We start from the raw sequence: 24,050 nt of genomic DNA on the forward strand, positions 1-24,050 counted from the left end.
TTGAGAATGGATGGGTGAATATTTTCTAAATCACGTTTATGACACCTTAGGAAAGAGGAGTGCTTTAAAGTTATTTTTAGAGCTGAACTGCATTCTTATTGCTTCTACTAGAACAGATTGTTATATTTGTGAGATATTTGTGAAAAAACGAGTAATGCTGGAATTTTATATTACATATTAGAACGTTTCATTTGTACACGTTTCTTTTATAGAACTGAATGTCAAATAAACCTTTTTCAAAAGTTTTGATATCAAAATCTGTCTTAATTGTCCTGTGTAAATTTTATAGCATATGTAGGAAATGTAAATGTAATAATGTGGCTGAGGTTATTTTTAGTCGTACCGCAGGCCGAATGTCCAATTTGCGTCTGTGGCAAGAGCGAGTCATTTTGATACTCCTGTCCTGGTCATGTAGGGCGAGTGTTTGTGGCTGTTTGGCCCGTGGTGTATCATTGAGGAATCCGATTATGCCCCCGTTTAATGTAGTGACGCGTTCAACTGAAAAACTTATAAAGTTGATTGAAAATCACCACTCAGGCAGGCAAAAGCAAAATTGTAGAACATAGCGAGAAGGCGGAGTCTAGGACCCGGAGGTACTGCTAGTACAATAGAGCTGTTGTGCTATGGTGGAAGAGATTGCAGCGCAGGGTAAAAGACAGAGTGGAATGATAGAGGATAAAATAGGGGAAAACGAACGATAAAACTCTGAATCATACGCGCGTTTTTGAGAAGAGTTTTACAACGGGCCAAACACATCCTGATCAGTACCGATCGTTCATTTCTGAAGCAAGGTAAGGTCGCTGCATGAACAATACTGCTCGTGTCTTCGGAGGGCTGTGTGTGCCAACGCTAGCCCCGAATGGCTTATCCAGGCAGTGGGGCCTGCTTTCCTCGGTCCTGCTCTTCCCCGGAGGGGGTTCAGTACTGTATCAAAAAATGGACGTAAATTGGTAACTGGGAGGTTATGTAGTCGTGTGACGATAAAGCTCGGCATGTGTTGTTATAGGCGCTGAGTAAGCTAACTAGCTAGCTATTGCTAATGTGGAGTGCTAGAGGAAGTGTTATTTTGCCATGAGTGGAGGTGGCGCCCTTGTTTGATTTCAGCCACATTGTGTCGTATTCACCGCACCGTCATGCAGCAGAGAGAACAGAGTTTGGCGCCAAGGCCAACAGTAATCCCGTGAGAGAAAGGGAAGCTTTCTGTAATGGTGGACCCGGGCGCTTGCCGTATTTTATGGATTACAAACCATTTGTTATGACATTTTCCCATTGATAGGGGGACAGTATTATTGCTGGTCAGGACCCACACATAGCCGATAGCCTTGAGTATCAAAGCCATTTCTATCCAGTCTGTTAGCTCTTCGTTGAACCGAAATGGCTAGCACTGTAGCGGGTAGCTAGCTAGCTGTGGTGAGGCGTGCCACCATAAAGCAGGTCGCAAACGTACTGATATTTTGATCACTCTGTGTGGTTTTAAGAACTTGTGGCTTCGAATGCCCTATTGTCACTGTTAGATGTGATGTGTTTACTAGCTGCATATGTGAGATTTGCCATTTCGACTAGCACTAGTAATAGTCATATCTGCAATGTTGTCCCTTTCAATTGGAAATAAGTTGCTAACCATTTAGCTTTGCGATGTTAACTAAGAATGAAGTGGTTGCTGGCTAGTAGAACAACATGCTCACCCATGTAATTTGCTAGAAGTGAGTAGCTAAGCAGTTGGCTAACTCACACGAGTTTGCAGTGTGCAAGGCACTTGAAGGCACTCTACATAACTTCCAGTAGTTATTCCACTGGAATTCTTCTCTAACGTTGCTTTGCTGATAGGAAACTATACAAGACATTGTTTCAATTCATGAGACGTATAATTCATGCAAAATCGATTTAAATTCGTATAAGTGGAGTTTCCCAAAGTATGTCTGGTAACATTAATGAAGACCACTGAAAGAGTCTGTCATTTAATACTTTTTTGTGGCTATAAAGGGTTTTCTCCCAATGACTAAGCTTTGTTTCCTAACAGAATCCACCCCTCTCTTTTGGAACCCACCTTTGAGGCTATAGCATGGGGGAGAACAGGTCATTTCCCCCCCAGTTCAGCTCAAACCTGGAATGAAACTCGGCTTTTCTGTTGGCGAAACTATGCCTCTCTCTCTCAGCGAAATGCATTGCCTCCCTGTTCCCTTTGTTGTTACTGTACAGTTGTAACTTGTTGTATTTGTCAATCTTTGTGTGGAAGATGTTTTGAAAAGTATTTTTTCATTCATTTCATTCTAGTCAGGTCTCTTGGAAATGTGGCTGAAGTGAATCTCTCCATGGACTGAGGCTTCCTTGTCCAGCCTCTTTCCACCCCGAGCCCCTCAAGCAGCTCTCTGTGAGGCATGCAGGGTACTGCTAGCTTTTTAGGATACTTTAAAAAAAAAAAAAAAAAAAAGCTACCCAGTAATTGACTGTTGCTTTTGCCTGCAGGCAGCTAGGGACGCTCTCTGCATTACCTAAGTCCACAGTTCAGCTCAGACAAGATGGGATGCATGGCTGTCCTGTCGTCTTTTTTATTTGGACGCTGATGCCACATGAAATCCCTCGGGTCCAGGGCTCACCTTGTTAATTTGAGGGAGTATGTGACAGTGGTGATCATAGTTGAGGGAACGTGTGCTATGGCTCCCTGTAAAGAGAGGATGGACTGCTGCAGGAAAATGTCAGTAGTTGACCCGAAGAAAGCAAATGATAACATTTAACATTTATGTGTTTTCCGTGTTTCCCCCTCTCCTCTTTAGTAGGCTTCGTCCACTTGAAAACGTATCAGGGCAAAGTGTGTGAGTGCGAGCAGATGCCCCCAGAAAGCAGACTAATTTTACAAAAACAAGCAGCTATTCATAAGGAGGAGCGGGTTCTCATTTCTGGCTGAGAAACCCATGGCGGATGGCGCATTCCATCCTTCGAGGTCTATTTTTGGCAGGTTAAACTCAGATACAGTGGCTGTGAGTTCTTAAGGGGGCTGAAAATTTTGATGTTTTATAACTGGCCACAGTGCATTTTAGATTGATACAGCTTCATCTACTGTAGTAAACAAATGCATTCCTTAGAGGAATTCCCGTATCTATTGCAGAAGGATTTAGGGACCCAGATCACCCATATGTCTCTGTCTTCAAGGTTAAAGCCCTGGCAGAGAGCAGCCTGTTACCCACACTGGTATTTTATATGATGGAAAGCCAACATTTACAACCAGTTGAGTGCGTGCAAACTAATGCCAGATGTACTTCTGTCACCAGCCACCCAGAAGCCCTTAGAGGTGTTCTTTACAACATTAGTGTGAGATAAGAGGCCCTCATACATAATATATGTATGATTTTGTCGCACTCAAGAGAAGTTTCTTTAACTGGGGTTTTGCTGTGTTTAATATTATGTTAATATACCCTAATCCAGGTTCACTTGCAGTGCATACAGCATTATAGCATGTGTAGCCCAATCCAATTCATACAATTAAGTTGAATGGTAACTACCTTGCTTAAGGGTTTATATCAAGTCTACCACACTGCATCATGTCATAATATTCACATGGGAGTGGGTCAGGGTGTTTTCCCTTGTGTAAAGTTGTCCTCTAAGACAGTCTAAATTGTGGAAGTGAGTATTTGTCTAGTCTTTTGTTGGTTTTCGGTGTCTTAAGCCAGAACAAATAGATCCCCACCAAGCTTTTTGTGGAGTGCGCCTTCACAGATGTCTGCTTATCTGTGAAGTGCTGCATTGATGGGGTTCAGGCCCTAAGCCTCTAGCCAATAAATGATTGGAACTTGAGGAAAGGGCAGTCATTTCTGCTAGGGCACTCCGCCTCCAGTGAATCATGGACAGCGAGAAAGGCTGTTCCTTTTTTCTGTAGGGTGACTGGGTTTGCTCTGGCCTGCCTGACCAGAGAACTGAACCTCACCATGTGCTGCTTGTTTGTTGAAGGTACTGTCTTCTCACATTTTTTGCAGTGTTTCTGTTGCATTTGGTTTCTAACTTTTTTTTATTTTTTGGAAAAAATATCAAGCTGGTTACTGTGGTTAGGAACATTTTTCCCAAGTCTAACTTTCTATATGGCATATAACTTCCAGGCTACTGTGTTTTCATTGATTTGGAATCATACACCTCGCTTTTCTGCGCAAACAACGATACTGGTACATGAATTCTTTCTGAAGAATTGTCTAGCGCACTTGATCAATTTTATTTCCCTTTCTTTAGACTTGTTATCATGTAACATTTAAAAATTCCCCAAATTTTTACCTGAACCTTTCACCTCTGGTGTCTTTGTGTGCAGTTGATCGTTGTCATTGTCAGATTTATTGTCATTGGCAGTGTTTGCTTCTGGGCGGAAGGGGCAGCTAAAGCCTAGAGCTTTTTTTCCTTTTTTTTCCATCTCTTGACCTCATTTTGTGACTAAAAGTGAAGCTGCTAGACCAGTCCTTGGCATCCTGAGAGTCTGCTGTCAATGACTTATGTCAACCCTGTTTGTTTGAGTGGTGCTGTGAACAGGCGGCTCCGTGGAGCTAGGCCCCAATCAGGGCAAATGACCTGGCCAGTGGCCACTATTCTGTAAGTGAGATGAGAAAATTTACAATTCACTTTACAGTGCTCTGTGCAGACTTGGTCTGGCCTTTGAGTAAAACCTATACCTTCAAAGTCCTTTGCTTTATTTTCGGTTTAAATAAAAGTTCTGGTTCTGAGTCCTAAAAAGAGCCATCCATGTAGATCAAGGGAACACAACAAGAGCTCGTCCATTTCAGGATTTTTAGCCAACTTCTGTTATTATTTAATCTTAAATTCTTTACTTGGCCTGACAGTTAAAAAAAAAAAAATATTATTATTATTATTAACTTTATAATGTTATAAGCTGGGGCTACAAACTGCATGTTGTACTCTAAGGTGGATATCCTACTCTGCTCTGATTCTGATATTGGAGTGAATCGTGTAGGTATAAAATGCTGTTTAAAAAAAGAAGGGGAAAACAAGTCAGGATACTTGCTTGGAACAAAACCAGTGTTCTTTACCTTTGATGTAGGTACTTGAAATTTTGGCAGAATTCCCATGGAGATTTCATTTAAAACTGGTGAGTTTGACAGATATGTTTTCTGTTGGGGATTGCTTCTCCAGGCCATGAATTGCTGCAGTAAAACAGTGACACTACATCAGTTTTTCCTTTTTCATTGGGACTGAGCTTATCTGAGAACTGTTAATGTTTGACAGGTATTTTCCCAGACGCCTAAAATAGGGCATCCCAGAAAACGTTCAGCCACAGGCATTATCATTTAAATTTGTTTTCAGAGCAAATGAGATTGTGTTCCAGAAGATCAGGTATGGGTTGAAGGATTAAAAAAGAGTAATTTTACTAATGTGGTTTTAGCGGGTGGTGATAGGCAGAAGCACTTTTGCGACTGCAAGTGTGTGTGGCTGTGTGAGGGGGGTATTAGCTAATAAAAAGTTAAATTAAATTTACAGAGGACCATTGCAAAGACGCTTTACAGAGAAACACAAGGAAAACTGGGCAGAAACCAGGCCTTAACCTCCAAAAAGCAAGCAAGGTGAAACGTGTGGTTCTGCGGTACAATCTGCTAATTATAACGTACAGAACCAGTAGTGACCACAATGAGGACCCTGTGGGGTCCTTGGTCCTGATAGACAAATGAAGGGCGTTAGGCTACACCTCCTCCTTTGTATTTCAGTTGTGGTCCAAATGGCCAAACACTTGTCCCTCTCAGTTCTATCCTTTCCCTGGATCATACAAAGCAGGTGAACCTTTCCAGTACCAAGTGACAAGTGAGGCTTTATGAGACACAAAAAGAGTTGGGCAGCCAGATGCTGCCAATCCTTGACCTGATGTTAACCAACAATTCATGCTGATTCTTTGAAACTGAGTAACTGACAAGGAGTAGTTGGTAAAAAAGTAATGGGCTTCATCCGTCTCTACTCCTTTTCTTTTTGCTCGCTGGTGCTCAGTCCTGGAGTAATGCTGATGTTTGCTCTGCCATAAGTCATCATTATTTACTTGAAGTCATTATTTGGACGCACCTGCTGCGTTCCATTTTTAAATCGGTTGTTATAATAAACGTGCCTCCAAAACCCACTCAGTCTGTGGCAGACACCTTGCAGAAAGTACACACATTGACTCTAAAATGAAGATTTAAAGAGGCCTAAATGCAATTTTGAACCATGTGGGTGATACACCCCTCCCTAGTGCCCTGTGAAATGTATTTATCTCTGCAGTTTATAAGCTTATAGTTTGGTAAGTTTTGCCTACATTCGGCAGAGCAAATAACCACTTTCACAGAGAAGACTTTTTTTTCCCCCTCATTCCTTCCACAAGAATGTCACACGCTGACCTCAGCGCATGACATTCCCTCTCACTAGAGCACATGGAATGAATGGACACTTGATTTATAGCTCCATGTAGTATAATGGATAGAGAACTGGGCTTGAAACTCAAGGGGTTTCAGGTTCAATCCTCACGTACATATCCAGCCATTTAAATGGATAAGACATTAAAAATGTAAGCTGTGTGAGTTGATCTGGATATGAGCGTCTGTTAAATGCCTAAATGTAAATGTACCTTTAAATCTTTGTACTAGTCTCTTTATAAGCCATCTTGGCATTTCCAGAATTAGGGGTCAGTCCTGAACCATTTAACCCATTTATTTTTAAATCCCAATATTGACTGCCTCCAATCCCCAGAATTCCATGTGAAGCTTATAGCAACATTTAGGCCTATATCTGATTGCATGGAGGTACTGATATGCTAAAATGGATATACATTAAATCCCTTACAGATACACTTGAGCTTTGTGTATAGTGGGTATATGTACAATATAATTTGAATATACCAGTCTGATTATGAATTTCACTCTTCCAGAATAGTTGTATATGCTTGCACAGGTTTTGGGAATGCCCTCATAATGTCTTTTTGGACATTTGTTGTAAACCTGCTTTTCCATTTACTGTGTGTGGTTGCACCTACTTATATTGCATAACATCACAATGGACAGTGGCTCCATGAGTTGCTTCCACACTATCTGTATCTGCTCCCGGGGAATGTGCCACAGATGTGTTTTTATAACTGCACATCAAAGTAGTGGTTTCTTTGGATCATCAAAGAATTGGTGTCATTGCCTTTCAGATAATCTTTTTTTTTTTGTTGCCACTTTCACTGGGCTAATTATGTTTAATCTGAGTTCCCGCATGTTTGCTTGCATTAGCCTTTCAGACTAAATGGACATTCAGGCCCTAATTGCAGTTCACTGTAGATGGTTATACATATAAATGTTTCTCTTCTGTTACCGAAATAACTCTAAAGCTTTTCAGAGCGTTGTTTTTATGATCATTTTATACCCTTGATACATAGATAGTGTTTCCCCTATGACTTTTTTTCTAGCAGTTCCGTGAGATTTCCCAGGCTTACGGTGCAACTCAATGTTGCATGCTCAGTCACACGGCTGACTCTTGGAACTTTGCTACAGCTGATTGGCACCTCAGCTTGACTCACCGATGTTTGTTACAAACATCTCATTCATGCGTACTGTAAAGTCAGTCATCCACCACTTTGTAGGTGTTAACCACTCGCTACGCATGAGTTGGGGCAGTGAACAACACTGCACAAGGCTCCCATAACCCCCCCCTGAAACAACTAACAATGACATAAGACATTACAAGGTGACTTAAAAGCAAAAGCAAACGAGTGCAACCATGTATGAAAGTTTCCTGCCTGAATATGAACAATATAACAATGAAGATTTAAGCTATACTATGTAGGATTTTGTGGCCCTTGTAGACTCTCTGTTTGTAAAACGTACTCACACATCCATCGTCCTTATAAACCCCGCTTACGAACCCATCAAAGACACACACTCCAGCCCTATAAGCAAAAAGAGAGGGTAAGACATGCAAAAGCTACCCAACCTCGGCATCTAGCTGCGTAAGGGAACTAGCTAAAAGTAACGTTACTTACAGGTCCAACAGAAAGCAGGCCAACTCCACATCGCTTTTCATCCCCATAGCGAACTTCAGCTGAGGCCACTGAAGAAAAGTAAGTTCAAGGTTGACTAGTTTTTTGAACGAGCCCTGTCGACTTGTATTTTTGCTTCATTGTATCTAGGCTTCTTAACATCTGCCATTGCAGCAAACTAGCAACAAACACTTTATTGGAATCTGATCCCAAACCACAGGCTCTGTAGCCACAGCCACCCCTCCCCACACAGAAAAGCACCCCGCCCAGAAACGTCGCATACACATTTTAGAATAAAAAATACAGGTAAAAGGTGGACAAATTCTGCAAAACTAAGTAAAGACATACACTGCCAGTGCATCGTAGATATGCTGTAGCATGGTTATTTTATAATATTTTCAAGTAAAAAAATCCTACATAGTCTGCCTTTAATGTTCTGCTAATGGTGGTGTCAAGGAAAAATGGTTTGCAATATAATGCAGGCCTCAGCTTTACTTGTTCGTTTCAACAAACGTATTCTGAGCCAATGGGCCGATTTGCCTCTAAACGTAGCTTTTAAAAGAATAAATTCTAGCAACGGTGCCAGGAAGTCAGGCGTGGCAATGTGCCACTGCTGTCTCTATGTTGGGGAAACACTGAGAACAAACTCATATACTCCTTGTGATTTCACTTCTTGTTCTTGCTACTGTTGCAATTAAAAGTACAGGCAGTAGTGAACTGTGTGGGAGGCTCTTACTGTCAGAATGGAAGTATGACTCTGGAACACTCATTGCCGGCACCACTGGAACTGGGCCAAAATGGTGTCGTCCGCAGCGCCGAGCTTGTTTGCACATGACCGATTTGGAGCTTCTACAAGCTGTGCCAGGCTGATCCCCAAGGATGTGTTGCTCATATTCAATAGGGAGTCACTGGGTCAGACTTGTTATTGCAAAACACTTCCTGGGTGATTGAGATACAGGATGTTTGTTCTTTTGTTAGTAATTTGGGGCTTTTTAAAATTTTCATGACTGGTTACTGTGTTGATTGGATAATGTCAAGAGCTTGATTACTTTTGTGAACCAATCAGATTATTCAGAGTGTCGGCGCTATGGAAAAAAACAAGCTCTCGCATTCATTCTGTGCTGTCAGAATGTGAGGGTGTATGACCCACAGGAACTGCCGTGTGAGTGCTCCGGCCTTAGGCTCCGTCTGGCGTACGGCGGCCAGGTTCCATATTTGCGCGCTTGTGGGGAAATGTGTCAGTGGCCATTTTGCAACTTCCTGTCATTCGGAGCATATGTAGCCCACGTAGGCTAAGTTGAGTCATGGCTGTCGGCCATGCCTGAGGCGTTTTATTGAGCCACCTGCAGAGAGAGTGCGATTCCACAGCTTTGTTGGCCACGGTTGACAACTTGGGTGACCGTTTCACAGTTTAGAAACTGAGCAGAAAGGAGTCAACCATAACCATAATTTTATATTCAGGTCTTTCTCGCTTATCCGTGGATTTATAAACTGTGAAAGTAGTCACTGTTCCATTCATTGTGTTTAGTGACAGTGCCATTCTTCTCTGATGTAGTGAAAAGATAAATGGCTGAAGTGGAACCTAAATTAAAACGAGTCTCGACAACTTGCCTGAAGGGGAAAGTGTCACTTTAGCTTGATTTCATAACCATTAATTAATCACCATGCTTGACTGTACTGTACATCATGAGAGGTCTTTCTATAGTGATTTTGAGTCTTTATCCCTTTGAAGAGCAGGTTTTTTGAATGTTTATTTGAAAATTATACACCAGTGTTCTAGAACTCTGTTGCTTTCAGTTACTGGTTGCATTAGTATTTTCAGTTAGCATTCAATCACATATTTGTGATCTTTCTCTTTAAAGGGTTGAAGAGCTGATTACAAAATTAAATCTGATTTTACATGACAGAACTTTATATTTCTCATTTGACTTTCATTTTGTGGCTATCGCCTGGGAGAGGGAGTAGTAACTGTCTTCTGGCCTCCAGAGTGTGATTAGCCTAAACAAAGTCGGTACGGCATACAAGTACTTGATGAATATCAAAAACCTTTTTTAAATATTTCTGTTATGGGTTTTTGGTAAAGCTAATGCTGCTCGACTGTGTGGTACAGCCTTACTCCAGGTTTTGACTTGAAGGACGTGGTGAACAATTATTTATTTTTATTTCACCTTTATTTTACCAGGCAAGTCATTAAGAACAAATTCTTGTTTACAATGCTTAGTCATGTATGTAAGCACTTGCGGCATGATGCATATTTGATTGGGGGTTCTGGTCAAAGCCGGTACGGTTTTCATTGCGTGGACATTGGTGCGATAGTAGCTAAATTGAAAGTTGGCTCGACGGTAAGTGGTATTCTGACATTGCTGGGTGTCTGCAAGCTCAGAGGAGGCGAAACCGCGGGCCCGGCCGCCTCTGCCCTGGTGGGGAATGTGAGGCGCTTCCTGCCTGTGGGTACACTGCAGCCTCTGTGGGGGCTGCTGGGTCTTTGAGTCCCTCTGCTGGGGAAAGGGAACAATGGGGGCCTGTGTGTGGGCCGGGAGACGGGGCCCGTAGCGGGCGAGTCGCGCCGCCGCTCCGGCCACGGCGGCCGCCGCGTGGCACAGTCTCAGAGCCAGGGGGAGAGAGACGGTAAAATCAGGGTGAGAGGGCTGCGATCTCACCTTTCCAGAGGTAAAATGGAGAGTAGGTCCACCGGTCACAGACTACATTTGTGACAACCAACAGACAAATGACAATGATGAATGGAGGAAACTTTCTGGTAATTCCCTCAGGGATCCTAGACGCATGACCAGGAAGTATCAACCAGTCACCATCAGCGTTATTCTTAGCAGTTGTTACCAACACGCTCCACGATTGGTGGAGCTCATCTGTTTTCTGCCAGTACAGTGATGTCACAGCACTCCAATCCTTATTTTAGCCCATATTTCTAGCCTTTTACAGCCCTAGCCCCGGAGCCTTCCTTAACGCTGTCGGCTTAACGGCCTTGTTTATTTTTGTGTTGCGTTTGCAGGCTTTAGTGCAAAAGGGGTGGGAGGGAGAATGAACTGTGCCAAACACACGGGGTGGGGTGGGGTGGGAGGGCAAGATGTTATATAATTAAAGGCAAGCTAAGGAGCCATGCTGCACTCCAGCACGTGTATAAAATGGGCTGCTGTTGCCACAGTGATGCCACCTCATTAAATGAATCTGTCGTGTGCCCTTTGTTAACTAACCCCGGGGCCATGTTCTTTCTTTTCTCTCCTCTTTTGCAGGGATGAGTGGAGGATATCATTAGTACAGCACCAGCAGACGAATACACTAGCATGCTCTTCAACTTTGGATTTATGGTGAGTGCCGGGCAGAGCAGTGTTTACTGTATGAGTTTGATCTGAGGGAAGCCATTCAGAGAGGGACTTTCCCTCTGCCCAGTTTCCTCCAATGCGCACTGATGAGCTCCAGATGTGTCTGCTTTGTCAGGAGCTCCCCTAGAGTGGAGACTCTGTGGAAGAGCTCTCTCTCTCTGTTCTCTCCACCCCCGCTCCCCTCCCCCGCTCGCTACCCAGCATGCCCTCGGTAACCCCGCTCTCTCTCTCTCTCTCTCCCTCCTTGCAGGATACTTCAGGATGAAAAGGCTCAGGTCTTCAAGCAGCAGTGACAGTTCAGATAATGAGAGTGAGTACAGCGCCTCCCGCAGGTGCGGTCTCTCTGGCTGCGCCTGCGTTAAAAATGCCACCTCCTGTCACATCGGCACAGCTCTGATAGAGAGTGGACGCTCTGGTCCAACCTTCCAGATTAGATAGTGTGTGTCTTTAAAAGATTTGTGTGTTGGGAAGAATGCTTTCAATGCAGGCTTGTTCATAACTAGACCTGGTGTACTATTATTTCTTTTGCTGCTCTCTCCCTCTCTGTCTGTCCATCCCTCTCTCTCTTCCTTTCTCTGTCTCCCCCCCCCCCCGTCCAGGTCCTTCAACCTCCTTTTGCTCTTCCAACAAGTATGGAAGCAAACCAGAAACCCCCACTACCATGCCAAAGAAACCCGCGGAGGTAAGGCCAACATACCCACCCCACCCTGTCCTCAGCCAGCTCACCTGTGAACTGAACGGGAGGAGCACTTCCTGTGTTATGATGGAAACCAACGTTTCAGTTCAGCTTTGTTACCTCACGTGGTCTCTTTATGTTAATGTGCTTTCTCATTCCTTCTGGAAAACTGGAAAATGTGAACCGTGACAGCTTGTCCGTAAATGGCCCTGTACGAAGTACAGCTCGAAAGACTGATTGGTTAACGTGTGCCTGGATGGTGAGACTCCTAATCCTGCTGCACTGTCCCCAAACGCCCACTCCAAAGGTGTTCCGAAAAGACCTGATCAGCGCCATGAAGCTGCCGGACTCCCACCATGTGTCGCCTGAGGACTACTACCTGCTGGCGGACACCTGGAGGCAGGAGTGGGAGAAGGGCGTTCAGGTGCCCGCCAGCCCCGACACCATCCCCCAGCCGTCTCTCAGGTGAGGCTCTCGCCAGACAAGCCCGGTCAGCGAATTAAAAAACAATTATTGTTATTGTGGATCCAAACACTGCAGTTGCTGGAACCGTGATGGACTTTTAGCTGTTATGCTGGAGGCTTAGCAAACTTGCTAGACTTGTTTTGATGGCAGAACTTGCCTCAGTTAAGGTATAGCACTGGTGGGTCGACTATACTGCACACAACAACTTTTACAAGCCCAGGCCTTGCTTCCTGTTTGACCGACATTACAAAATTTGTAATGTAATTTGTAATTTCCTCTTCAAATGAGGAACTCATTTTCCTAAAGATGGGACCTGCAATGGCCCATCCTCAAGGCTCTCCTCTTGTGTTTCCTATTAGCTTTATACAGACAGGTATAAACCGTAGAGGGTAACGGATAGAGCTGCTCTGTCTGTATACAGGATCATTGCGGAAAAGCCCAAGGAGACCCTGTTCTCTCGCCAGAGGAAGTACATCCAGTGCTGGAACCCGGAGCCCACTGAGCCAGGCTACGTCAACATCCTGGAGCTGGCGGAGGCCATGTGCCGCTACGACCTGGACGACATGGACCTGTACTGGCTGCAGGAGCTCAACGCCGAGCTGGGGGAGATGGGTAAGGGAGGGGCCAGTGCGGGGGTTTGATAGCACATTTATGTACATTTGTATTCTTTCCCTTTCGCTTCAGGAGAGTGCGGACAGGCATGTGCTCCACTAAAAGACACGACGTTGAGCTGCTGCTGCTTTTTCGCACCTCAGCCCTCAAAGCGAGGCTGCACTGACATGAGTCTGAGGAAGACTCTTCATATGCGGCTTGCGCTAGCAGAATCAAGGGCGGTAATAATGATTAAAATAATTGCCAATGCTAATTATGATGGAAAGGAAACCAATGGCTGCCGTAAGTTGGGACTGTGGTTTAAGGTTTCTGAAAGGAGACCTCCAACAGCATGGCTTTGGCGGCAGTGGCATGTCATTTTATTTTCATTTGTAACATTACTAGAGGAACATCCGCCCCCTACAGGCCAGTTCAAGCGGCGGCCTGGTTTTGCTGGGTTGTCTCCTGTCCTAGCACAGCCAAGCCCGGCCCCTTGGTCGGAGAAGGCCGCAGGACGGTATGGATGTTGTATTATTTAGGCCAGGGATCTTCGATCTTTTTTAGACCAAGGACCCCTACTTGGACAGAGGGTCAAACCACCAGGGACCCCTATTAGATTTTAACTTGTTTTATTGGCACTTTTTAACATTGCATTTATATGTACTGTTGCAAACGCCTCATAATGATGGGATAGGGTGATATAACGCTAAGAATTGGAACTCAGTGAATGACTGGCCCTGGTGATAGACATACAATAGGTCTATTCTAGGTGAGGAGGTAGATGACAGGCAGAGCCTCAAATCACTCTCTGGTTGCAGTCTTTGATCTTTTTTTTTTTTGGGTAACTCAGGGCAGAGAACCCACTTTCGCACGGATAGGTTGTGGAAAAAGGGTCTTCATAGCGATCTGATTCGTTGTTGGACTAACGTTAGCCTTTAACCAAGCATTGCTACCAAGCATTGAAATGCACAGGCTTCTGTTTTAATGGGTTTATTTGCAAAGATGGTATCTTGGCTTTAGTTTAATTAACGTTAGTACACTCTTACGATCGCAAAAGATAAAATGTAGCCGGAAATATATTTTCTTACCAGAGCTAAGTGTCTGTCACGGGAACTATAGGTAGCTCTGTATGCTATGTTGAAGTTCTTTTTACAAGTCACTGCATTTCATGGCTGCCTGATGGGAGGAATTATTTGAATGCATTTTGTAATATCAAAACAAATTATAAATGTGCAAAAAGCAAACAAATGTTTTTTGCCCTCATTTTTAAAATGAAAATTTCCCCATCACTAATATTAACTTGAATTTATTTTCTGTGGATCCCTCAAAGGACCCTGCCTTTAAACTCTTAAAAATGAGAGAACTGCAACTTTGGTTGGGGTGTTGCGGTAGATGTATGTTTAGATCTTCTCATTCCTGTTTTAAATTCCTCTGTATGTAGAAGTTCCTCGTATGTTCTAACCAAAGTGTTTTCTTTGGCCCTGTTCATTTTAGCATGCTGTCTTGTCTTGTCTTGTCTGGTCTCGTCTGTTCTCGTAAGGTCAGTCCAGGTTTTGGTATGTGGTCGTCAGTTACACAGAATCCCGGGCTACTGGTGTTAGAACCGGGGCTTGAGCTATTTGCTATGTACTAAACAGCATAGACAAGCAGCATCTTGTTTTATCTTCACTGCATCGCCACTGAAAAATAAAAGGAACATACATTTGTCAGCTGGATGGGTATGGTGCTTTTCTGTTCCTCAAAAGCACTGATATATGGTTTTGAAAAACTGCAAAAAAAAAACATTGGTGATACACAAAGCCTGCCATCTTTCCATTATATCAAGCATGGCGGATGCTTCCTGTCCTGTCAGGAGCGTGTCATCAGTTAGTTTTTATGACTGTAATTTGTGGGCTGCACCACCACAGAAGAGTGTGCTGCGGAACTGAAGATGAGTTCCTGTGCAGTGCAGTGCACAAGTGTGTGTGTCTGAAAGCGTGGTTTCGAAGCCTGTGAGCGGCATTAAGTGAGTTTAAATATCACTCTACACCTTTTGTAACGAAATCACATGTTTCGTGTCACCTGCTCCGCTCCAGTACTGCTCTTACCCCAAGCAAAAAACAAAAAAAAAATCTATTTCTCAGTTTTAAAAATGCCAGCTAGCTTTAAAATGTATTTTAACATGTGTTTGTAGCATCTACACTTGATTCACCTCCCTCTTTTATTTAGCTGAAATATTTGCTGAGCCCCTTCGTAAGGCTAGCCAGTGGCTGTTTGCTGCGTGTGTGTGCATCGCTGCGGTGGCGCACAGTTGCATGCTGGGCCGGCGGGGCGTTTTTCCGTGCTCGCGGGGCCGAGGTGACGGTTACGGCGGCTGCTTCAGCTTAACGCCGGCCGTGTGTCCCAGGCGAGGCTGCGGTGGACGAGCTGACCATGGAGCGCGTGATGGAGGCCCTGGAGCGGCAGTGCCACGACAACATGAACCACGCCATCGAGACGGAGGAAGGCCTGGGCATCGAGTACGACGAGGACGTCATCTGCGACGTGTGCCGCTCCCCCGACAGCGAGGAGGGCAACGACATGGTGTTCTGCGACAAGTGCAACATCTGCGTGCATCAGGTGTGCGGAGGGAGCGCGGGTTCTTTTGAACACTTCCAGACAAGATCCTACATTTGCATTTAGGCTATTATTCAGAGCGACTTGTATAAGTGCCAACAGGCAGGTTTAGGCAACGAACAGCTGATCATCAGGATCACTATCAATGGTAGTCATGACATTATCTTATTACATCAAGAACATTTTTTAGGTTAGTAGATTGTATTGATTGCGTGGACAACCACTGCTAGAAGTTCTTTCATCCCTCAGCTCTATAGGGTTGTACAATGGCTTCTAACCACTTACGGAATACGGTAACTTGCAGAACAGGCTTTTTCCCTGTTGTGGATTGAGGCTTTCTGTCCTGTTCAAGGGATATCTCCGCTGCCATTCTAAACTAACCCATTGTACCCACATCTCAGTCAAATATTAAATTCTGTCACTGTTCTGATGTCTGTCGAATTTGAAAACGTTCTTGCAAATCCTGTCAAATATTTTTTTTTATATATAGACGCATGCTACTAACTGAAAGGTTCAATCATGAAATATTGTTCTGATGATATTTGGTTAAAATGGATTTTTCTTTTAGATTTAATCTAAGCTGTAATCTGCATAAATTATAGTGACATCAGAAGGGTTTTCAAATAATAAACCAATGTTAAATAATTATATGATCCCAGGTAGGGCTGTTCCTGCGTTGACCCTAGCCGCCATTCTGACTCAGTATGTTTTGTGCTCGCAGGCTTGCTATGGCATTGTCAAGGTGCCGGACGGAAACTGGCTCTGCAGGACCTGTGTCCTGGGCATCGACCCCCAGTGCCTGCTGTGCCCAAAGAAGGGCGGGGCCATGAAGGCCACACGGGCCGGCACCAAGTGGGCCCACGTCAGCTGCGCCCTGTGGATCCCTGAGGTAACGGCTGAGCCTACCCACAATCCTCACTCACACACTGGCCCTCGCCTCTCCACTGGTCCTATGTACAGGTCCTACCCACAATCCTCACACAGTGGCCCTCGCCTCTCCTCTCCACTGGTCCTATGTGCAGGTCCTACCCACAATCCTCACTCACACACAGGCCCTCTCCTCTCCACTGGTCCTATGTGCAGGTCCTACCCACAATCCTCACTCACACACTGGCCCTCTCCTCTCCACTGGTCCTATGTGCAGGTCCTACCCACAATCCTCACTCACACACTGGCCCTCTCCTCTCCACTGGTCCTATGTGCAGGTCCTACCCACAATACCGGTCCATCTCGTTTTGATTAATTAGATTGATCTCCCGGCTGCAGGTGAGCATCGCCTGCCCCGAGAGGATGGAGCCCATTACCAAGGTGTCCCACATCCCCCCCAGCCGCTGGTCCCTCATCTGCAGCCTCTGCAAGCTGAAGACGGGCGCCTGCATCCAGGTGGGGGCCCAGCCCGACGTCCAGCTGCTGCTCCGCAGCTTGGGTCCAGTTCTCACCTTCTCAGATTCCTCAGTGTATACAGGGGTAATATATAAGGCTGGGATAAGGGGATAAGACAGTGGTGATGTCACTATACTCGTATGAAACAGACCGCAGTTCCTCCAGTCGCTTAGTATGTAGGTAACATTCCAGTCTCTTCCGTGCACCCTGTGTGTATCCAGGAAGTACCCACCAATGACAATTTCTATTGGTTGCTACCAATGTAGTGTACAATGTAAAGTGAGTGGTGGAGCTCCTCTCTGTTGTATACTCCTAGTATGGAGATGTCACAACAGTGTTATCTCTTGATACTCAGTGGAATATGGATTGGATGGAATCTCACTGGAATCTGCAGTGTAAAATTCTCTTTTCTGGTTGTAGGTTTGCCCCCAGTTAGACTAAATGGATCTAATCTCAACATAGTGTGAAGTGAAAATTCAGTTTTGTAAATTTCTGGATATTTGCAGAATGTTCTGGGGGGATGTTCACTTGTGAACCCTGTGTGATTTCCCCCCCCCCCCACAGTGTTCGGTAAAGAGCTGCACCATCCCCTTCCACGTGACCTGCGCCTTCGAGCACAGCCTGGAGATGAAGACCATCCTGGACGAGGGCGACGAGGTCAAGTTCAAGTCCTACTGCCTGAAGCACAGCAAGACCAAGGCCGGCGAGCCGGGCCTGAGCCCCGCCCGCCACAAGGCCCCCAGCGACACCGAGAAGGTGGGCCTGCGGGCCCAGAAGCTCAAGGAGCTGGAGGAGGAGTTCTACGCCCTGGTGCGGCCCGAGGAGCTGGCCCAGGCCCTCGGCCTCCCCCAGCTGGTGCTGGACTTTGTCTTCCAGTACTGGAAGCTGAAGAGGAAGAGCAACTTCAACAAGGCCCTCCTGCCTCCCAAGGAAGGGGAGGAGAACCTCCTGCTGCAGCCCAAGGAGGACAGCGTGCACACCCGCATGCGCATGTTCATGCACCTGCGGCAGGACCTGGAGAGGGTGGGTCCCAGCTCCGCGCGCGGACGCAGCACGCTGCAGTCTGCCCTTTTAGAAAATGCAACGACTGAAATATTTCACTGCAGTATATATTTTTTTAATATTACAATATCTAAAAAGTGTCACTTGTTTGTATTATTTGCCTAAAGTGTTGGAATATATTTGCAGATGTTGATGGTTTATTGCAGTATATTGCAGTGTGTTTTTTTTTAAGGTTGAGTGGGGGGGTTGGTGATGCGTTCGCTGGGTCTCTTTGGTCGCGTTGATTAGCGCTGAGTTACGGGGGTCGTGGGTTTGCGTGTGAGGCGAAGCGGGATGGATGCGTGTGGCGGTCTGTGACGCGGCCTCTCTCCGTTTTCTCGCCCCCGCTCGCTCGCTCGCTGGCGCCTGCGCGCTCCGCGCAGGTGAGGAACCTGTGCTACATGGTGAGCCGGCGGGAGAAGCTCAAGCTGTCCCAGAGCAAGGCGCAGGAGCAGATCTTCAACCTGCAGGTGCAGCTGATCAACCAGGAGCTTTCTGCAGGTGACCGCTCGCTGGGGAGGGGCCACGGGGCCTTTGTAGTGGGGGGAGTGTTTGTGGGTTGACCCAGATATGTGGGGTAGGAGGAAGCTCTAAACATTTTTATATGTGACATTTCCTTCACAGTGCATTATTTTTTGCTCTGGGGTCTCTAACCCTGGTCTGTGAGAGCCACAGGGCCTGCTGCAGCTCACTTACTGGATCAGTCATAGCAGCGAATTACAGTGAACTCGTCTTACCTGGTTTATTGAGTACAAACTAGTTACCGGTTGTAGTTTTTTTTTAATGTCGAAAACTAAAACCTGCCTGAACCCTCTCCAGGACCGGCGTTTCAGATCCCTGTTCTAGATTGTAGAAGGTCGTAGAATTTTAACCAGAGGTATTAATGTATTTTGGGGCTGTTGAGTTTTAACCTTTTTTTAAAATGTGTTTTTTGAAGGTCTCCCTCTGTCTTACACACTGGACAGCGCCTTGTTCCGGCCGCCCCCGAGAATCACGCTGAAACTCAAGATGCCTAAAGTGACACTGGGGAACGGGAAGACCAGCTCCAAATCGGGGAACGGACCCCTGTGCCCGGACACCAGCGGGAACGTGTACGAGCGGAGCGTCGTCGGGGGCGGGGCGGTCCCGACGGGGAAGTCCCAGCACTACGCGGGCCGGGTCCGGAAGGAGGACCACGCCAACGGGCTCCTGTCCGCCTCGGGGCGATCCCGCGGGGAGGCGGAGGGCGTGGCCGGCGGGGGCCCGCCGCTCCCCGCCAAGCCGTCGGGCAAACCGCTGGCGCTGCACGCCGCGCTCCACGGCCGCTCCGCTAACGGGGGCGGCGGCAAGCTGGAGGCCCCTCAGCGCGCCCGCCCGCCCAAATCCAACGGGGTGATGGAGAAGCCCCTGCCCCAGAGGGACGCTTCCTGCCAGCTGGGCCCCGCCGCCGCCGCCGACGCGGGGACCCTGGGAGGCCTCCGGAAGCCGGGCGTGGAGCATTTCGGCAGGTCTCTCAAGGAGGCCACGGTCTGCCTGGTGCGGACCCCCGAGGACCTGCGGGGCCCGGACAAGCCCTCCCGGAAAGGCTCCGGCAAGGAGCGGCCGTGGGGCAAGTCGGCGCCCGAGCGGCACGCCGGCAAGGCCCCGTCCTACCAGGAGAACGACGGGTACTGCCCCGACCTGGAGCTCAGTGACTCGGAGCCCGAGGCCAAGGGGAAGCGACGGCAGGCCAGGGGCCCCCCCGGGGGCGGCAGCGGCGGCTCGGGGAAGGAGAGCCCCAGCCGGGACTACAGCAGAGGGGGCAGCAGGGGGAAGCTGGCTCTGGGGTCCAGAGCGTCGGTGCAGAGGTGATGCCCCCTCCCACCACCATCCCCCGCCCCCCCTTTCCTTCCGTGCATCGGCCACAGTTCTGTTACTCCTCCTCTTTTTCCTTAAGATTGTCACAAGTGCCATGCTGGCCCCGCCCTCTCCCCCTACTTTCCCTCGCATTCGTGTTCTGTTTTACGCACTTTGTGCGCCGTGGAGGGGGGGGGGGCGTGTCTTGCTGGGGCGTGGCTGGAAGGCCGATCTCCCAGGCCGTAGAGGCGTGCGCCAGAAGACCGCTGTTTCGTGGACACCCCCCTTTCCCCCCATCTTCAGTTGATGATGTCATCTTTTGTTTATTATTCAGTTTGTCTTTTTTCGACAAATCTGTCAGTTTGTCAGCTTCTCACCTCAGATGGGACGATGCGTCCGCCAAGTCGGCTCCATCCGTCGCCTTGCCCCCCCCCCCCTCCCAATGACACTGTCAGTACACTGTTTATTTCTCCCTGAGCAAGACGAGAGGTCGCAATATTTGTCTGTCTGTGTGTCGTTCCTTTGCCTTTGGCTCCTCCACACACTGCTGGATTTTAATCATTCAAAAATTTGTTGCAACAGCGACCATGTCTTACCATGGGGCAGAGCTGCCATTTTTCTGGAACTGTGTAAATATTGAGGGTAACGAAAAATAATAATACAAATGTCCATTTCTATATGTTGTAAAGGAAGGGTGGGCTCACAGTTGGGGCTGCAAAATTTGGCGAAATTCCTGTGACAACGAAAGATGACCCTTGTGTTTATTAACAAATAAAGGTCTCGTGCAAATAGAAGACTATTTGCTCAGAGACTGTGTAACATGCCTGATTGGTCAGAAGGCATTGGTAAAAAACTGGCAGTTGGAGATCCTTTCTTCCCATCTATTGTCTCTGTTGTGCTTTTAGATTTAGCATGCTTTCTTCCCTGTCGTTTCCATTCCTCTTTTGAAAAGAGAAAGATGTAAATCTGTTTGAACAATGGCAGTTTTTTCCCTCCAGTTCTTCCAATGGTATGTACAGGTCTGCAGAGTGTGAGCGAATGTTTGTGTGTGTATCTCCTTGATAGTCGTTTGTGGGTTTGACTGCCTGCGTCCCACCTGTGGTTTTAACTGTTAAAATGGTGGTTCTTAACCTTGGGCCTGGAGGGCCACAGGGTCTACTACCTTTCGTTGTTTCTCAGCAATTATTCAATCAGTTAAAGCAGTGTTTCTCAACCCTGGTCCTGGGGACCCACTGCCCTGAATGTTTTAGATGTTTCCCTGCTCCACCACACCTGACTCAAATGAATGGGTCATTGTCAGTCTTCTGCAGAGCTTGATGACGACCCGTTCATTTGAATTAGATGTGTTGGAGCAGGGAAACATCTAGAACATGCAGGGCAGTGGGTCCCCAGGACCAGGGTTGAGAAACACTGAGTTAAAGCATAGTTGAGTGGCCTCGCCTGGTCTAAATTTGCTGCAGCAGACCCCGTGGCTCTCTGGGACCAGGATTGATTGGCGCTGCGCTAGGCTAGCTGTATTTCCGCAGGTGAGCCAGTTCCTGCCAGTGCTTGGTGCTTTCCCCACAGCCACTGCTGGACTTTTGCACCTTCTTGGTGCCTCGAGCCCATGACTCTCAATTCCCTCAAGTCTTCAATGTGTGCTGATCTAGGTGCGTGGTCATGGCCAAGGACAGGGTTAGGATGGGTAGACTTTCAGTATAATGTGGACGCTAGCGATGATCCTTTTTTGGGAGTGTGATGTTAACGCTAAGCTGTTGCGTGCGAGTGATTTGGAGTTAAGTTGGCACCTCTGAGGCCTGACGGTGAACGAGCAATCGGGCCCAAAGGCTTCAGGCAGGAACTCGCTCAGGTTTTTTGACTCAACCTGGCTGGCCTGGCTCTGGAAATGTGGCTAATGAGTCTTTATGTGCGATTGAATGCCCCTATTTCCACACCGCTAAGGTATCCAGTCATGGCCGTGTAGGAACGCAAACTTTTATGAATATGGGGGGGGTCTGAGGAACTGGTCTTCCCCTTGAAAGTCCCTGGGGAACCGGTTACTCATTTTCACAACTGTTCCGCCTGAGCCGATATCCAAAGCACACTAATGAAGTCAAATAAGGATCTGTTCTTTTTAAATTGTTCACTCTTTTTCCATCACTGAATCCCAAAGTAGGGAAGAAGTTTTGTGTGACACAAGGGGTCAGCAGGAGGACTAGGGCATAGAGCTAGAGCTTGGTACCCTCACTCAGAGAGAATGGATATTTTTTCAGTGTGACACTGGATGTCCTCACTGGTATTTGATTCCACACAGTTTCAGCAGATTCCAAAATAATTTTAAGATCTGTGAATTATGCCAATTCTCCTGAGTTAAGCCCATGTGAGCATGACCACAGTCACGTACAAGGAACTGTATGATGTCACATGGTGACCTCTAGAGCCCCTCCCCCAGGAATGTCATGGTGTAACGTTTCAGTGCCCTGGGTCTGATACCAGTCACACTTTTGTAGATTAAAAAAGCAAAAAATAAAGAAGTTATAAATTCATTTCAGTACATGGCTGTGTAAGTGATGTAACGGGAAGGCCACACAAGCAAAGAAATTCACATTGTAAAAAGTATAATTCTAAAAAGAAATAAAACACTTCCACTGCATGCCAATTGTATACTATGAAATTGAAATGGAACACTTTCTTAACCCTGTCTGGCTAAAGTGTGATGTGGAATATGGTTTCAGGTCTTACAGCAGTGGCTTTCACTCTTTACACTAGGAGAGCTGCAGGGTGTGGACGGTTTTTGATTTGACCTTAAAATCAGCGTCCACTTCTGACCCCACGTCAGGTGCGGTGGGCTAACTATCATTGACTGCTTTCATTGAGTGGAAGAGGGCTGAGTAACAGTGCAAGCCATTCTAACCCGCTTTGTATGGTAAGAGTGAATGCCACTGGCTTAGGGGATTCTTCTGGGTCACAGAGAATTGAAGGGCCCAGCTAGAGAAGCTGAATTGAAGTTTTCCCTCGGCAGAAACCATGTGCTTCAGTTTCAGGTTTCTGGCCCTCTGGGATGGATCAGAGCCATGACAAGCCCCATTGCTGGGTCATTAATATGGCTGAGATCAATATGGCAACTCGCAACTGCACTTAGGCTGGTTGTACTTGCTCATTACTGCGTAGCTGTTCTGTTGTCACTCGAGTTCAGAAATGATAAGTGGCCAAACTGAACATACTGACCTGGAACGACCAAGAGGAAACACAATGGTTCCGGGTATCGAATGAAGACTTAGGCCAGTAATGGTAGTAAAAGTTCATTTGATTCAGGAAACCAGTGTGACTCATATGTATGAAATTAACCAAAAAAAAAAAAGGTAAACACATTTTCTAAACTTCTATTTTTGCAGGTTTTCTTTATTTTTTTACATTTTATGATAGTGCAGCAGTGGTAGGTGTGGGTTGCAGACCCAATGTGACGTGCATGTAAGTGGACCTCTTGTTCCAAAAAAAAAAAAAAACAACCCCTGAGAAACCCTGCACTTGAGAGAAGGCCAACATTCCTGTGGGTTAGCTGTAGTACTGTTTCTCTGCTGTTCTGTGTACTGTACTGATAATCCGGAAGTCAGTTCCTTAAGAGGGGTGGGGAAAATAGGAAAGTGGCTTTTGCTATTACAGGTCTTCTGATTGGGGGTCAGCTTACAAACCGTGAAACAGAGCCGACGGTGAGGAGGCCGTGACAACTGAAGGATTGGCACAAATCAGCATGTTCCTTACAGTTGATACGAGCAGTTTTTTTACCGGTGTAACCTCAGCTATTTGAAGGAACACTACCCAGGCTATTTATTGCACGCTGTGCAAACGTCGTTCTTAAAATTCAGAAGGAAATATTATTGCTGTAAGTGTTCACTGATATGATTTATGTGTTCCATGAACTTGTTGAGATGACCTTGTTGTTGGAATTGTGCTGTCTCTCTTCACAGCCAATCAAAGACATTGTAAATGATATGAATGCATTAATTGCTATAAAAATGTTTTGCTTTCTTTTAGAGCAAACAAAAAGAACTTAAGGAACTTCAGTTTTACACTAAGGTTATCAAGTTACCACAAGATGAATTTACACAGACATTTTTCTTGTTAAACCTTTTTCATTAAATTTTGGAAATGCAAACCTTTCGTCTCCAAGTAATTTACCTCTGTTCTGTTGTCC

At 46.3% G+C, this 24,050-nt stretch overlaps 1 protein-coding gene across 2 annotated transcripts; it reads left to right on the forward strand.

Moving 5' to 3' along the window:
* Nucleotides 1-401: 401 nt before the first annotated feature.
* Nucleotides 402-24,011, forward strand: jade3 (jade family PHD finger 3). 2 transcript variants are annotated; one of them, XM_064327013.1, is made up of 13 exons: nucleotides 402-791; nucleotides 3,875-3,945; nucleotides 11,221-11,295; nucleotides 11,561-11,620; nucleotides 11,910-11,992; nucleotides 12,294-12,451; nucleotides 12,873-13,063; nucleotides 15,429-15,640; nucleotides 16,359-16,526; nucleotides 16,904-17,020; nucleotides 17,585-18,043; nucleotides 18,445-18,562; nucleotides 18,999-24,011. In XM_064327013.1, exons 4-13 carry the CDS (start codon nucleotides 11,572-11,574, stop codon nucleotides 19,889-19,891), a joined length of 2,448 nt encoding a protein of 815 aa, XP_064183083.1. In that variant the 5' UTR covers nucleotides 402-791; nucleotides 3,875-3,945; nucleotides 11,221-11,295; nucleotides 11,561-11,571; the 3' UTR covers nucleotides 19,892-24,011. The 2 variants fall into 2 exon arrangements, with proteins under 2 accessions (XP_064183083.1, XP_064183082.1); XM_064327012.1 differs by lacking the exon at nucleotides 3,875-3,945.
* The last annotated feature ends 39 nt before the right edge of the window (nucleotides 24,012-24,050 follow it).

Source organism: Anguilla rostrata, chromosome 3 (genome assembly GCF_018555375.3).
Source record: "Anguilla rostrata isolate EN2019 chromosome 3, ASM1855537v3, whole genome shotgun sequence".
Taxonomy (NCBI): Eukaryota; Metazoa; Chordata; class Actinopteri; order Anguilliformes; family Anguillidae; genus Anguilla; species Anguilla rostrata.

Excerpts from the sequence above, each read along its gene's own strand:
- jade3 (XM_064327013.1), top strand. The coding sequence starts at position 11,572 with ATGAAAAGGCTCAGGTCTTCAAGCAGCAGTGACAGTTCAGATAATGAG. Across the intron at positions 13,064-15,428 it reads CGCCGAGCTGGGGGAGATGG|GCGAGGCTGCGGTGGACGAG; the intron begins GTAAGGGAGGGG and ends CGTGTGTCCCAG. Across the intron at positions 17,021-17,584 it reads AGACGGGCGCCTGCATCCAG|TGTTCGGTAAAGAGCTGCAC; the intron begins GTGGGGGCCCAG and ends CCCCCCCCACAG.